The sequence below is a fragment of the Scophthalmus maximus genome, chromosome 4 (assembly GCF_022379125.1).
Source record: "Scophthalmus maximus strain ysfricsl-2021 chromosome 4, ASM2237912v1, whole genome shotgun sequence".
Taxonomy (NCBI): domain Eukaryota; kingdom Metazoa; phylum Chordata; class Actinopteri; order Pleuronectiformes; family Scophthalmidae; genus Scophthalmus; species Scophthalmus maximus.
Genome location: NC_061518.1, coordinates 5988870 through 6005085, shown reverse-complemented (window position 1 = coordinate 6005085; position 16216 = coordinate 5988870). Strand labels below are relative to the sequence as shown.

The 16216-nt window shown below is 45.8% G+C and overlaps 1 protein-coding gene across 4 annotated transcripts in view; it reads right to left on the bottom strand.

Moving 5' to 3' along the window:
* The window catches only part of pcdh17 (protocadherin 17), a 56107-nt gene that overhangs the window by 32148 nt on the left and 7743 nt on the right, over positions 1-16216 (bottom strand). For 2 of the 4 annotated variants that reach the window (XM_035628196.2, XM_035628194.2), the window contains exons 3-4: positions 1288-1346; positions 814-983 (exon numbers count right to left, since the gene is read on the bottom strand). In XM_035628196.2, coding sequence (XP_035484089.1) covers positions 814-983; positions 1288-1346 — 229 coding nt within the window. Of the gene's footprint in view, positions 1-813; positions 987-1287; positions 1347-16216 lie in introns of all 4 variants that reach the window. The other 2 variants (XM_035628193.2, XM_035628195.2) reach the window with 1 other exon arrangement.

Here is a 16216-nt window from a genome sequence, read left to right as displayed (position 1 = left end):
AGATAAATACATCTCAGTGTGCGGAGACATAAGTGAATTTGTATTTCTTTGGGAATATCTGTGTGGTAATGGCCCACAACTAGGTACATGACTGGTTGAAGCTGCGGTGAGACATTTGCCAAACCCCTTCTGTCCCATTGCTTCTCTCTGCCTCGACCTACTGTACGTGTAATCTTGGGCTTCCTTGCCCTCCCCTGACCCTGCGCTAATCGTGTCAGGTGGCTCGGGTAAGAGGGGGACTGCGACAACTCACATCTGGGGAGTTATTGTTCTACACATGTCATGTGTAATCTGCCTGGCCCACAGCGCTTAGAATAATTATTCATATTTAATCACCGCGCTACGAAGCTACATCGCCTGCCGCTCACTAAGTCATTTTCCATGTTCCATTATCAAAGTTTCAGAGACGGGTGCTCGGGGAAGGGGGACTAAATGGAGAGGCTGAAGTAGTTTGGCTTATAAAAACGTAATGGGCTTGTCTGCTTTGATAAACTGAGGACGTGTGTCGAATGCACACTCTCACACACACACACCCTCAAACACACACACACACACACACACACATAAGACACACACCAACTGCGCACACATTAAATGAGAGTGGAAAGAACAAAGTAGGGGAGAATAAAGTAGCCAGGTATAAGTTGAGATTGTGATTGTGAGCGTTCGGGCAAGTCGAGGGCTCAATCGTTAACACAAATAGCTGCGGCACAAAGAAACGGATTGATAATCGTTTCGGTTTCAAGTGTGTTTCGGCTTACGCAGCACGTTTTTATTTCCCATGCGGTCGGACCTGCCAGACGAGGGGCTCACCTTGCTCCAAAGGTGGCGGTTTCACGCCCGTTGCCTTCAACTTGAGGGCGTCTTTGGCGGACATGTCGCAGCAGGAGCCTTTGTTGGTGTCCTGGTCGCTGTCGGCCTGGTCGCTGTCGCCATGGCCGCTGTCTCTCAGGCTCGCTCGCTCTGGGTCTTTGAATGTTGAACTGCTAAACAAATAGACAACAGAGGGAAATAGTGTCAGTACACAGTGTGTGGCTGAGGATTTCTGCAGAAGCCTCATTTTTCCAAGTGTTTTTTTTTTTGTCGGTGTGCGATTATATTTCATATAATATAGAAAAAATACTGACAGTAACAACTTTTAAACCTCATCAAATACAAATGCACTTCCTCCCCCTGAAAATGTTTGTCATGGTAAGTTCATGCCGCCACAGCATCGTGTCGGGACTATTGGAGGAAAAGAAAACAAAGGTCTGAGATGTGGTGACGGTTATGGATCCGAACTCTTACCTTTGAACAAACTGTTGTCTGCTACCCATATAATTAGGCTCAGTGGGGAAATTGTCCGTCTGTAGAGAGGAGGGAGAGAGAGAGAGAGAGAGAGAGAGAGAAAAAAAAAAAGAAGCATGTAGCAGGCTCTACAGAAATGAATCCTGCCGGGAAACAAGATCTTGTGTCATATGATTAATTGTAAGGGGGGGGGGGGGGAGTAGGGGCAAACAGAATACTACACTATGAAAATTTGCAATTTGAGAGTCAACTGAATGTCAAATCTGGCAGACAACATACAATAGAAACAACTAGTGTCAACGAAACATGTAGTGACTGAGCAGTGCTGCAGCAGCTGCACATTTCTTTTTGACTGTACAGGTTCCTCTCACAATATTTCTGTGAGGAACTGTTCATTTTCTGAGGCTCAACGTGTCTTGTGTTCCGTCGTCGCATGCAGAGAGGAATCCTTTTTGTGTGGCACTGGGGCTCGTGTGTGTTGAACCGTGCGGGGTTTATTTGCTATAGGTATGGGGGGGGGGGGGGGGGGGGGCTTCATGCTGTGTGTTGAATCGATAGAAAAAGCACACAAAGTGCACACAAAGACACGCCGACACGGCGAGTCTTGCAAATGGAGGCACGCTGAGACACAGTGTGGCATGTATGACAAAGTAAGTAGTGGTATAATAGAATACGGTCAATTCATAAACTGTATGAACGCCCGACGCCATCCTCAGCACTGCGTGTAGCAGCAGTGCACCACGGACCGGGATCAATCACGTTGGCACTGGAAAGTACTGGACGCGTCTCTCTCCCAGTCTGTCTCCCGCATGCTTATTGTATCAAAGGACAGTATGTGAGGAGCTCTAATCCTGTGTCCATTGAGATGAGACGGAGCGAAGGTGATTCGGAGGCCCACGGAGGACACTGGCGGCAAAAAGGGAACGAATGCGTTATGCTGCTTATAATGAATACAGGAATATCCGTGACACAGCAGCGGGACGGGCTGGAAACAAACGCCTTCAAGAGGAATCACTTTCTCGCCGTGTTTTAGCGGCGTTCGTCGCCGCTAAACAAATAATTACCCTGCGTAGTGCACAGCTCTCTGTCTTGAATCGAGAGCAGTAAAATGTCAGGTTGGCTGAGTGATGCGTCCGTGTGCTGGGGTTTTTCATATGCACAGCTTGACGCGCAGTCGATACAGTATTTCAATGTCATCCGTGCTCCGCGGTGGCTCGGTGTGGGTAAGAAAAAAAAGAAAAAGGCTGTGTGAAGGTCAGACGGGCCACCGTTGACGTTCGGCGATTTTGCCAGCACCTTTATCTCCACCTAAACATTCTATTGCACTTCAGCCTTCACCACGGTCAAAAGAAAAACACACCCACGGACTACTGTATATCAAAGGCTGGCATCTGACCACAGAGTACGGGAAGAATGGACGTTTGAAAGCCGTTTCGGCATTGAAATGATAACAGCCTGAGGTTCAAAAAAAGACAAAAGAAAGAAAAAAGAATACAAATGAGAGATGGAAGTCTTTATATTTATGTACCCCTTTGGTACTTTTATAACCGTTTACTCATCCTTGGACTTGTCTTTCAATCAACTCCGCTCTGTTTGCACTAAATCCGATCCGGATGAAAGGGCATTACAGGAAAAATTATGTTTCTAGATTGTCATAGCTGTGCACACACACGCGCACAGTACATTTCATCTTTTGTTTCGCACACTTTAGTGTTTACCATTGACTGAATAAATTCAAAATGGCGATCGTCCACATGTGCTTTACTGTAAGTAATAAACCACTGGATGTAATAAACCACTGGATGCCACAAAGTCGTCGTTCTTTCTCACCAAAAAGCATGTCACACTTGAATTAGCATGTGTTCTACCTCCCTCCACCACCTGCCCCTCCCACAAGCCAATAAAAAACACATTATGCCACTTCATAGAAACCTTTTTCCTGCCAATTAGAGTCCGGGCTGATCTTAAGCCTCCATCTCTTCCTGTCTGTCTGTGCTGCCCAGCCCTTTCACTACAATGGGCCACTTTCCAATTAATGGATCGATGATGGCCAGTCTGAGCTGCTTTGTACTTAGACAGTCAGAGCCCGCAATGAATACAGGATAATTCGGCGGGGTGATAAATACTGGCTAGATGTCTGGTAGTTTCATCAAAATTATTATTAGACACTGTAGAGAGATATTCTTTGAGTTTTTCCATGCTGCAGACTTGCCTTCTAACTTTTTCTCTCGTGGAGCTTTTTGAACTGAGCTGAACTTCACTGAACTGAACCAAAGCCAACTGAACAGACCCAAACTGCAGCATCTGTGTATTTGGCCTTTTGCGGTTTCAAAATATGACTCGCTTGCTGACCTAAAATACGAGTCTTTGACCTTCAAGTTGCAGAGGGAGCACCGGACCCATTGAACACGAGATGAATCCGGTGCACGCTGCATAGATTTTTCACCGGAGGCTCGCTCGCTCGTTCGGCGGTAGCGGACGAGAAGCGCAAGCGCGCGTTCTCCCACTGTATTGAAGGATCAAGTCCACGCAAGCAAGGCCACAAAGGTCAGAGAGACACGGAGTACAGTGAGGCTGAGTAAGTGTAAAAAGCTGCACTCTATTCTGTATTCCCATTGAGGCCCTAAGACTGACCGAGCAGACAGCAGGCCGATTGAGACAAATGGGACGAGCATGTTGGAGTGCTAGTCTACTCTCAGGTCTTGTTGGTGCATTTTGGGGCACTGTTCATTTTTATGGGGATGTGTTTGTGCTTATTTGACTGTGTGTGTGTGTGTGTGTGTGTGTGCAGGTGTGTTTGATATCTTAGATCGGGGTGGTGAACAAGGACAAATTGCAGCTTCTCTTTCACACATCATTGGACAGCTCTCTTTTACTCACAGGAACGGGAGTACACACCCTGCCTCTACCTGCCCCTGCTAGGTATGATACATGCATTTGTCCTTTACTGTCTTCCCAAAAACACACACAGCACTCACTGTGTGTGTGTGTGTGTGTGTGTGTGTGTGTGCACGGGAGTGCACGTGTTCCATCGTGTTAGAAGGTGCCGGCGGTTCCAAATCCACCGTAACCTCGCGAGGAAGCCGCGCAGATCGGGACTGCAGTTTTTTTTAATTTTAAAAACTATGTCTCTGTTGTGTGTGTGTGTGTTTATATGTGTATGTGCAGTGTGTGATGTTACCACCAAGGGAACTCTATAGCTCGCTCCTCCTGGAAAACTGTCAAAGAAGCTCAGGAGCAGCCAAATAGGTAGAGGAATTGAGGTTAGAGGAAAAGAAAAACACGGCTGTGACGGGGGATGCGGCAAAATCAGGAATTAAGAGTTTCAAATATAGAGAGAATGGAGAGCGAAATGGCAAAGTGAGAGGACGTTGGAGAAAGTAAGGGAAAAGTGGCGCAGAAACCGAGTAAATAATTAGACTTCATTGATTACTTAGTGGCTAAGGAGCAATTGTAAGTGATCAAATCTAATTAGCTGGACCTATACGTCTTCCTGGAGATAACGCACCAATCAATCAATGGGTCTTAAGTGAACTCAAAGCCATCACAGTCTACTGCCTCCCGAATACCGTCCGCTATCTTCCAAATCATTTAGGGGAGGTCTGCTGCAAATGAAATTTAGACAAGCAAGAAAGTGCTGCGCATGCCGGTTAATGGAGAGCAGACATATTGTAACCACACGGAGGTCTTAACCGCCCCGATGGACAGGCGCGCTAATGATTCTGGGCAGTACTTAATCACGGAGGAGCCTTTTTAAAGTGGGCTCACACGTTTGAAGATAGGTTTGTATATTTCACGCTGGCGTGGCGTTCCTTTTGGGACACGCGGTAATCTATCTAAAATAGTAATGCAGGGTTATACTATGCGGTCAGACAAAAAAAGAGCTTTATTTTTTTGCAGTACGGAGAATATCCAGCGAGCGAGCGTTCGCACCTACTGTAGTCTGATGGATTATTCATCCGAACCGCACAGCTTCTTGCTGCACTCCTTTAGTTCTGCTCGTTGCAGTGGGAGACGTTACAGTCCATCCTTTTTTCTTTTTTTTCCTCCTTCTTCTTACAATTTGACAGCTGCATTTGTGGCCTGCAAGCCAGTGCACTGCTTTTCAAAACAAATTTAAAGAAATTCATACCGCACGAACACCCGACCCTGAAGCCAACAAAACGCGTATTGTCGTGCAGGGTTACAACCTTCATCGTCTGAATGATATGTTGACACGCGGGACGCATCATCTCCTCTCGCGATGTCTGTGAGGTATCGAGTCCAGTTGCGGTATTGACTTGACTTCTCGTGCTCTTCCACTTTTCAGACCACAACAAATACGCCCTTGCAGCAGCGGGCTTTTGTGCAGAAATGATTTGTTGCAGGGAGTCACCTGCATAAACTGTGTTGATTTTATTCAAAAACCGCACCGTTTGTCCCGGGCTGGCATAAGTCACATTCACAAGTCGACACTCCATGTGACTTATGTTTAAAGCGCCGAGTGTGTTTGATATAAGGGAGTGTAAACCCTAAACAGATTTGATGCATGTGCAGTAATTTAGGTTGTTTTTTTCCCCCCCGTGTACAGCCAAGGAGTATTTCAGAAATGTCTGCAGGAAAAGGGAGGAAACACCCCAGCAAAGCCCTAGAGACTGTATCAGGTTAAATATCGATTATTTGTCCCCGCCCCTAGTGATCAGTCATTTAAAGTATCTTTCTCACTGACGCTCTTTCTCCTCTTCCCAATCTCACTGTACTAAACTCGACTCAGTTCAGCGCCACAAATCGAACACGACCCATGCCGAATGAAGTCGTCGCCCACATCTCTCCTCTTCCTGCAGCCACTATAGTGCTTTTTGTAAAAACTGTTGGTGCATCGCGGAGCTGGTGAGTCAGGCGGCTGAAGTCCAACGCAATAGTTTCATACAGTTAATCACGGTTCCTGGCAGAATTCATAACATGACTGCGTTCCAGCTGTATTTTTTGGTGTTCATATTCATTTTGGTGGGGGGGATAAGGCTTTTTTTCTTCTGTCATTAAATAGGGCTAAGTAGCACTTTGGAGGCTTTTTATATGCCGTTGTATAATCAACATGACCTCTCCCTCGCATATTCACCGCTCACCAGCAAAGACACAATATTCATAATTAATATGCACATCACTCACATTGATTGCCTATTATTTTGGTTGACCATACAGCGTCATTAGCGATGGCCATTAGGAGGCCAATGGGAAGGGAGAAAAGAAGGCCGCGCAGGGCGGAGGTGCTCGCACTTGTGTCTCTTTGTGAAAACCAACGAGACATCACGCAACTTCAAAGCCGATTCCCTTCAACATGTGCGGTAACTTTGTTTTATTATTCCTTTTGATGCTCAAGCGGGCATAGTTATAATTTTCTCTTCTGTCTACAAATGGGTACTTTGGTCACATTACCTGTGGCAGTGGCCTCATGTGCAAGGGGGGGAACACTGCTTTTTTTCCTCTTCAGTATTCCAAGAACTGCTTTTGTAGAGCACATCCACCGTGTGTAATAATGTTGGTAATTTTTAATCTTGGACACTAATTTACTTTAAGAGAGCATGAAAAGGAAACTCCGAGGGAGAAGCCGCGCCCGAGTCGGAGAGATGGTCAACAAAGTGGTGTTAAACCCTCTTCTTACGCCCGTCATTATCGCCTTGAGAATCAACTCACGTAGAAAATAATTTTTAAAAAACGCAAACCTCCTGAGAGAGTGCGCATCATTGAACATGTTTTTCAAGTTCTCACTTGCACACACCCACACATTCACGCACACACCCACACACACTCAGGTACTGGAGGTCTTACAGTCTATCCTCTTTTATGATGCGTGAAAATCAAATGATGGGCTAAACTAAATCCTGCATAAACAAAATGGCTCAGACGGCTCATCGTAATAAGCATAAAGTGATAGAGAATAATCGGTTTAGCCCAAATTACACAAACTATATAATAATCTTTTTTCTTTACTTCTACCAATGTCATTTAATAATTAATGGGATGATTAAGCTATTGTTCCATTAATCATCCTTATCTAACCAAAAAAAAACAACATCACCCATGAACTGTTATGATGTCGACCAACATCCTCTTGGGAAAAAGATTACAAAGAGCTCGACACATTGGACACGCGTGGCTGAGGCACCCTACTACAGCAAACTGGAAGTAAATTAAACAAATGTGACTCAATCAGTTTATGAATCAAATGAAGGGGAATTAAAAGTGTGCAGTCAGTCATGATACCCCGACATTTGTTTTTCTTTAGTTCATTTTAATGTAAATGGAGAAATGGTTAAATGCAACAATCCCCCAAACCAAGTAAAAAGCAATATTGGTTGACTAAATGTGAGACATCCAGTTTGTTTCAAGTTTTATTCTCATTTAGCCTCATGAGCTACCTTTTTGTTAGGGCTAATTAGATTGTTTCCTTTATATATGAATTATATACTGTATGTATATATATGATTTTTCAGATTCAGCAGTGCAATGTGCAGTAATGAGCTCTCACAATATGTTATTGTTCACCAGTTGCCCTACCGTTTGCATTAAGGCATGCTGAATGTGAAGCTCCCTAATAAAACATGCCAGAGGGATTCCAACAGCAGAATTAATTCTAGTTTTCATAAGGGTGGCATTGGCACAGCTCCCACGAAACGTGCTCAAACAAAATGAAAACGAAGTGAATTCAAACGGCTGACCCTGTAGGTTTTGGAATTCAGTGAAAAGTCGTCCATAATCCTATGTAAGCAGGGACTGTGTGTGTGTGTGTGTGTGTGTGTGTGTGTGTGTGTGTGTGTGTGTGTGTGTGTGTGTGTGTGTGTGTGTGTGTGTGTGTGTGTGTGTGTGTGTGTGTGTGTGTAGTGATACACTTGTGAACTAGTTTGTCACTTGAATCCAATAAACTGCCTTTCACGTCTTTCACTCCAAAAAAAGGACAAACGCCTCCCACATAGTTTTACTGGTGGAACACAGTGTTACCCAGAACGCATGTCAATTCATTGAAACACGAAACATACATGAATGAACTGGCGACTGTCTGATATCCTGAGAGTTAATCCCGGGGGCATCATTATGAGGTGTAGTCGCATCTGTGTGCAGTGAAATACAATGAGACATTCATTCGGGCGTTGGCAGACACCTCACCATGATGAAAAGATAATTAAACAGGAACTAGACATAAAATAAATAAACAAAAAATTTATCAAAATCACAGCGTACGTGAGAAATACGGTCGGACCGGACCAGGTTGTGACTCAGTCTCTATGTTCCCAAAAGATGAAAAGGTCAAGTAGCGCTCGTCATTCGACCCGTTCCCAAGAATTACTGACCTTGCTATAATCATATTTTGAAAATTTGCCACCTGCTTTTGTACTGTCTGCAGTTTTTTCAATCAGGACTACTTTTACACATTCACGTACACTGACAAGCAAAAAAAATCCGGCAGCCAATTCGGTCCCAGTTTTCACGTCTCCGAAGAGGAGGGTTTGTTCTGCTATCAACACAATCCACATCTGTGGCAGTCTAGCCCCAGGAGTGAATGGTAAATGTAGCTTTTGGCATATGTATTTATTTCAACACACAAAACCCCCGAACACAGCACTTTGCCAGCTCTCCCAAAAATAGCAGGGTTGTTTTTCCGTCTCTGTGCGAGACGCTTTGCAAAGGCTCGTACGGGCACGCGTACGGCCGGGATTAGTCTGATTATTGATTGAGGAGAACATGTCAACTTCGGGGGGGGGAAAGTGGAAGTGGAGCAAGGAGAGAGGACTTAACTTGATGTGAAATTATTTATATGCCTTTGAAACGTTGGAGAAAAAAAATGGAAAGACTGTGATCCTGGTGTGAACGCCCCTGATCGTTCGGTACTTGCTCATCAATAGTTACAACAGGTTTGCTGTTAAGCGAAGTCCCGAGTCAGCACTGACCTTGCTTCACCCTCATTATTCCAGAGCCGACTCAGCCCAAAAAAGATGAAGCCTTCACAGAGGTAACGGGTCAGTCCGACTCTACGCGTGAGGTGAAGGTTTCATATTGTGATCGGGCCTGAAGACGTCCACGGATCTACAGTACCTTTTTTAACTTAAGCCTATAGAGTTTTTGACTATTTACCACTGTTCCATTTGTTCACGGTCAACACGAGTACCGTGGACATCGCGAACCAACAGAAAAAACTGCTGGTTGATCAAATTACATCACATCTCTCGCGTAGGGTCGTGACATAATTGGCAATCAATTCAATGTGAGCCAGCAACACGGAGCATGAGGAGCTGCGACCATGAAGGGCCTGACGTCAGGGGCGTGGCAGTGGTTCAGCTGTAGGCCCGTCATGATAACTACTCTTTGTCAGACGCCTGCGACACAGGGGAGACGACCGGATTGGATCGGCGTGCCTACCGGTCAAATCACACAAAGGCCATTATCGAGGTCAATAGAAATGGTCAAGTTCATTTTCATGTATGGTACGACAAGTGGATGACGTAATAACCGCGACAGTCCCATTCAGCTGTGCACAGTCAGACATGCTTGTATTCCTTTGGAGGTAATACAGCAAACATATTCAACCACCTCAAAGAGAAACATCCAGAGGAACATGCTGAGAGCGCTTCACTCACGCGACCCCACTCGTCTCAGTCACGTGCTATCTGGAAAAAATGATACGGTGCAATTCAAAGCTATGGACATCATGGGATATAAAGACTTAAAAGTATAAAACAATATTGTGTTTTTTTAATGCTGCAAATACTTGGTCAAGTGTGGATTTGCGCATTTTTTTAAATGGGGAAGAAAGATCAAAAGATCAGATAGCGGATCATGATTATGTGTTAAGAAGATTGTACCAGGATTTCGCTCTGATCGCCAACCCTCACACGTTACCACTCTTGGGTCTGCACACTAAACATGACCCTCCCTGCTCCTTAGCCAGGAATGTTTGGACACAAAACTCGCCATTCAACCAAATCATGCCGTTATTTAACATGTTAAAATAGGCACAAGGTGCTGATTTTGTTTTCCATTGTGTTACTTTGAGACGCAGCGGTTTCCAGACGCTGTCCAGATTAATGGAGAGTGGCATCAATCTTCTCATCTTACAATTTCAGCCAGAAAGCAAATAAGCGCACTTCCCAAATTAAGTTTACAGAAAGAACATTCTCCTCCGTGAGAAAGCTACGATGCTTTCATTCTTCCGATTGATGGGATTTGTCCAAATGGGAAGGAAATGACCTCAGAATGGAAACAAAGCGACAAAAATAAACTGCGATGCAAAAAACTCATTCATAAAATAAACTACGAGTGTGGGGCGATATCTCAATGCGATTCATCATCATTTACCAACCCAGCATGTCACGTACGTCTTTGAAGCCGTCACTATATTAAATGCAATGCAGTCAACTCGTTTTCAGATGACGAAAAGGCACAGATGTTTACTGTGCTTTCAAAATGTTATCATGAAACCCTCATATCCAGTTCAAGTATCGATTTTGACTAGAGAAAACACGCGTTTCGTGACTGATCGCCGAAAAACGAACCGAGCACATAATGTTGCCTAGTGTGCGTGTTAAAAAGACAGACGCTCAGAGAGCCTGTCAACAAAAAACATTAAAGAACAAAATTATTCTGTTTGAATAGATGTAGGAAGAGCTGTTCCGCAGATGAAAAGATTTGAGATATTTCCCCAAAGCCCCGAGCCAAGGCCGGGCGGAGATATATAAAAACACACACGTACCCACACACGCACATATATCTAATATCAATACATGCACAAGTGCACACACACGCACCTGGGTTCTCCCTCGCTGTCACTCTACAAACACACACACACACACACACACACACACACACACACACACACACACACACACACACACACACACACACACACACACACACACACACACACACACACACACAAAGGCAAACACAGAGCAGATGGACTATGTATAGTTTCCCTTCAAGGTGACCTATCTACTGTATGTGTATCGGGTGAGGGGCGATGAGGTATCTGAACCGAAGGAGGCAACGGGAATAGGCGGAATGGAAGACAGGAAGGATACTGTCCGCGCAGAAAGAAAAAAGGCTTCGGGATAATGCTCAGTTGTCAAAGCGTTGGACGCCAGTTCCTCTCAGACTCTTTTAAGTGTGTCTACGGTGCATTAAGAATCTGTCAGGCCAGCCTTCGCATTAATCAGCTGGCCCACGGAAGAAACAATCACACATAATCTCAAGCGCTAAACCCCGCTGACCTTCTCTTCAAATGCATAGATAAACTCCCTTTCAAACCGCAGTCAGTTAATGACGCACACACACACACACACACACACACACACACACACACACACACACACACACACACACACACACACACACACACACACACACACACACACACACACACACACACACACACACACACACACACACACACACACACACAGAGACAGTTCCGGGCTCTGGTGCTTGTAATGTGCTTCGCCCGCTGCCCGCTTCCCGTCCTCGTCTCCCCCCCGGTCTCCCCTGTAGTCTATCTGATTGGTTCCTCCCACAGCAGCACCCATGTCTCTACAACGACTCAGCATGTCGACGTGACCTGAAAGAGGACGCGCTTCCGACAGCGTGTGTGGGGAGAGGGGCCGTGTTACCCCCTATCAATCTGGAAATATGGAGAGAGGAGAGGAGATGAGAGGAGATGAGAGGAGAGGAGGAGACAGCAGGGGAAGGGATAAGAGAGGAGAAGGGCAGCATACACAAGTTGCATTCATCATCTCTGCAGTGTTGAGAGTGTATAAATAGCCAGATCTGTGCGGAGTTATCACCGAGCCGGGGCTTCCATCGCGGTACTTCATTTATTAAAACTGTGCACGGATCAATACGGCAGACGTATACACTCTGTACTGTTGACAAGATAATCTCATCATTATGAATTTGGCTCGGGCCGTCTGTAGCATGAGCAATTGCAACGCTTATCTGAGATGACAAGAGCAGAGGGAAAAGAGAGGGGGAATCCAAAAGAAACGAAGACGGTCCAGTTGGGGGACGTGAGGTAGAGAGAGAGAGAGCGAATACTGCGCTTCATTTTTCTTTCGTCTTTTTTTTCTTTTTACACTAAGCAATGCTCAGAGTGATAGATAATGAAATACAATATTTCACTATCAAACGGAGCAAAAATCGAAACTAAGCAAACCAAGCGATTGATCTGAATGTTAAAGGGCCCCAATAAGATTTCTCCCCGAGAATAACATGAAGCCGGCGAGCGACCAATTGAGTACATCTGCATCGCCAAATAGAGAAATGATGAGGGCGGCCCAAATATAGCGTTTTCAATATGCCACCGGCGCTCGGGGGATCGCCCCCAACGCAAACAACAGACACAGTCAGCCGTTTGACGACAAATCTTGCGTGCCCGCCACTTAGCGAGCCCTTTTGTTTAGGCAACAGCATCGGAGAGTGCAGACTCATCCGCCTCTGTTGCCACAAACACACGAGAGCCGCTGCAAAACACAGTGGCTGTCAATTCCCCTCAGACACACACAGGGCTTTAGACAAGGGAGTCAGATTTCAAACTGTGCTACAGATACAGTACAAACGGGGGAACGGAGGAGACGGCGGGACCTCTCCCGGTGGAGCAGTGGGCTTTTTCCTCAGACACACGCATTACTGCAAACACACAAACATCCCCGGCAGGATTTTTCACACTGTGCTGAAAAACACTCCTCAAATTGAGAGAGCAAATTGTCCCTTTCCAGACCGGGCGACCGCAATATTCTCCAGTGGGCCGGAAGAGGAAGGGACGAGAATCCCCCTTTTAAAAGCAGCTTGTTTGGACATGCAGTTAGGTGGACTTAGAGCCGACGCGATGGCATACGGGGGTATGTCCCCTCCGATCGATTAATCACATCACTGACGAAGGTGAAGAAGTGCTGAACCGTAGCAAGGCAAGGACACGGAGAGAGAGAGAGAGAGAGAGAGAGAGAGGGAGAGAGAGAAAAGTTCGGGGAGCGAGGGATAAATCATTTCTCTTATACTAATGAGATAGAAGGTGAGAGCGGCTTCACATAACTCACTCTTTGAGGCCCGCGTGTTGTTACCACGGCACATGCCTGGGGGGCACGGTGAAGGAAGATGTGGCAGAAATGAAAAGCTCCCTCGGGTTGGACCGGTGCCAAGGCACAGCGGCGCGACTTCCCACTTTGTTTGACTTTGAAAGCGTTTGATTTACAGCGCGGGGGACCCAGCTGCGGGCGGTTCAATAGAATGCGCCGGCGAAGCCCGCGTCGCCGCCTGTCGCGGCGCGTCTCGGTGCACAACACTGTGAGGTCACTCCTATCTATACCCCGTCCATCGCCGCGGCTCCAGCGCCCCGCTGCTCAGAGCGTTTAGTCCAAAGACCCCAGGAGGGCTCTAAGAGCCCTCGGGGGGGCAGACGGCCCCTTCAGGGAGGCCCGGTGCAATCTGAAGGGGAACCAGCGAGGCTGGTGCTTCGGCGCACAGTCGGAGGCAGCACAGGTGCTCGTGTGCCTGTGCACGTACGCGCTCACGCTGACACATGGCAGCTGATTCTTGGATTCCTCCATTGTGAAGGTTATGTTTTGTTATCTTGTTTTCGTGACCTCTGCTGATGTTAGGTTGGCTCCCTGTGCCAAGGGTTTTCGGAACGCAATACCGTCGGCTTCAGAATCCACTGGGGGGCATGCACGGATATATATTTTTTTGTCACAATCTCCTCTTCCTGTGTGAAACAGCGTGTATTGGTTGATATTGAAACGGGAACGAATTACATTGTCAGTTTGAGCATATTCAGATCCATCTGTGTCTTTGCAAAGATGTGCAACCTCGCAGCATCAACAAGGTCAGGGAAGCATGACGCACCCTCGCACAAGAAAACAGAAACGACAAAACACTGACGGCAACAACAACAGCAAACGACAGGATTGCCGTCGTGCCGTATTAAAATAACATTGAAAAGTTAATGACTAGGTCTGATAGGAATTGATCTGAAACCACTTAAAAAATGCCCGTCTGTCTACGGAAGCTAAACAACGGCACTTGCTACTCATCGGAATGACATGAGAAAATGACAAGATACTTTGGTGTCGGAAAATTAGGCAGAGGAGACCTGACAGTCTACTTCCCTTCTATCTGTCTCTCTCTCTCTCTTTCTAACACAGACACACGCACACGCACACACACACACGTCAAGACTGAACAATCCACAGTCATTTTTATCGTGCCCCTGTCATCTCCAATAGTCTGCTTCCTATTCAACCAGGCAAATTGGTTTAATGTGTCCGGCCAATCTGGCCATCACAGAGGTTAACTTGTGTTCTCATATCCTGCCTCTTTTCTCCAAACTGGCGGAAAAAACAAAATTCCTTTGTTCGGCGCTGCACAGTTAAGGGCCGTGTCCGCATGAATGCACAACAGTTGGGTGGAAGAATTTCCGGTGGCTGACCAGGAAGACAAGAGCATACATACATTATTGGCTTCAGTCTCGCTATTATCCATCTATGTACGATTATCTACGTCTGTTTCTAACTTGGACTCTAATGGAGTTGTTGTAAATTACAGGGGGGGTTGTCTCTACTCGTGGACATGGTCAGGGGCCCCGCATTTATATTCAATTATTTAGCAGGGTGACAGAGGGATTTTCTTCAGAATTTCCAATAAATAAAACATTGACTTCCACAGCTGCCTCCAATCGAAAACTATTTTATCTGGCTAATACGCCGTGTGTTTGCACACGAACTATTAACTGCGCAAAATCTTTGAAGACTGTGTCACGGACAATGAATCAGGAGAAAACTGTTTTCAGCCTGAGACGGTTTGAAGATGTTGGTGTGTTACTACCGCAGCAGATTTCCTCAGTCTTTCTCAAATCTTGAACATTTCATTGCAACTAAGGCAATGAGAGTGGAGAAGAAAAGGCTATTTGAGAGATTAGTACAGTAATTTTTACTTTTCCCTACGCTGCCTCGGTTTCCCACTTACCCTATGGTGTGGCCCTCCTCCTCCCTCATGTTCAGAGACCTCTGATGTTCGTCGTGACATCTTCCGCTTTCCACTGATTTGTTAAACATTATGATTTATTAATGAAAGAAGTTGCAAATATAGCGTGCTGTTTTGTGCTGTGTGTTACACTGCCGCGACAAGCTTCAGAAGAAACCCGACACACGTCGGTGCCGAAACAGGTACTCCTGCAAAGACCACGGCAACAATGCCGGTAATGGCAGCTAATAAAGGAAACATTCAATTACAAAATGCCCATGTTTTGCTTACACAAAGATAAGCTAATTTACTGTCGTTCCCCTGAGCAACATTCTGTGGTCCGACTTCACTTCCTCTCAGTTGTACCCATCACACTCGCTCGGGGGAGATGAAGAAAAATGAAACTGCCTATTAATAATTCAGAAATTCCGCGTGTAGTGTTATGTACAGTGGCAGCAGGTTTATTTGAGGAAATGTGAAGATATACCCTAAGGCGGGCTGATTATGCTTTTTTATGTACTGGCAAGCTCAAATAAAACAAATCCGGCCTAGTGGCCCAGAAGATCTCAACTGAGGGACAAAAGTACATAAATTACGAATGGCTTCTTGAACCGTCTCTCATTCCTAAAAAAAAATGACTGTTTGCGCGCGTAGCTGCCGACCTGCTCAATCCCGTCAGCGAGCGGGCTTCAGGACGCACAGGTTTACCAAACTCATTCCAAAGAATGCTCCGGAGAAACGTTATCTAAAGATGAAGGGAGAGGGGAGAGAAATGAAATAAAGAGTGCTTTTCTAATCATCGCCTCAGCGGTCACTGAAGTGTGGGAGCAATTTCAATACAATATTCAGCGTGGGCTTTGATAAGCCTTTTTTTTCAGTGGAATCCTTCAAAACAGCCCATGCACGGTCACATATGCATCCGCGTGGCTGAGGCGTTTTGCGTGCACGA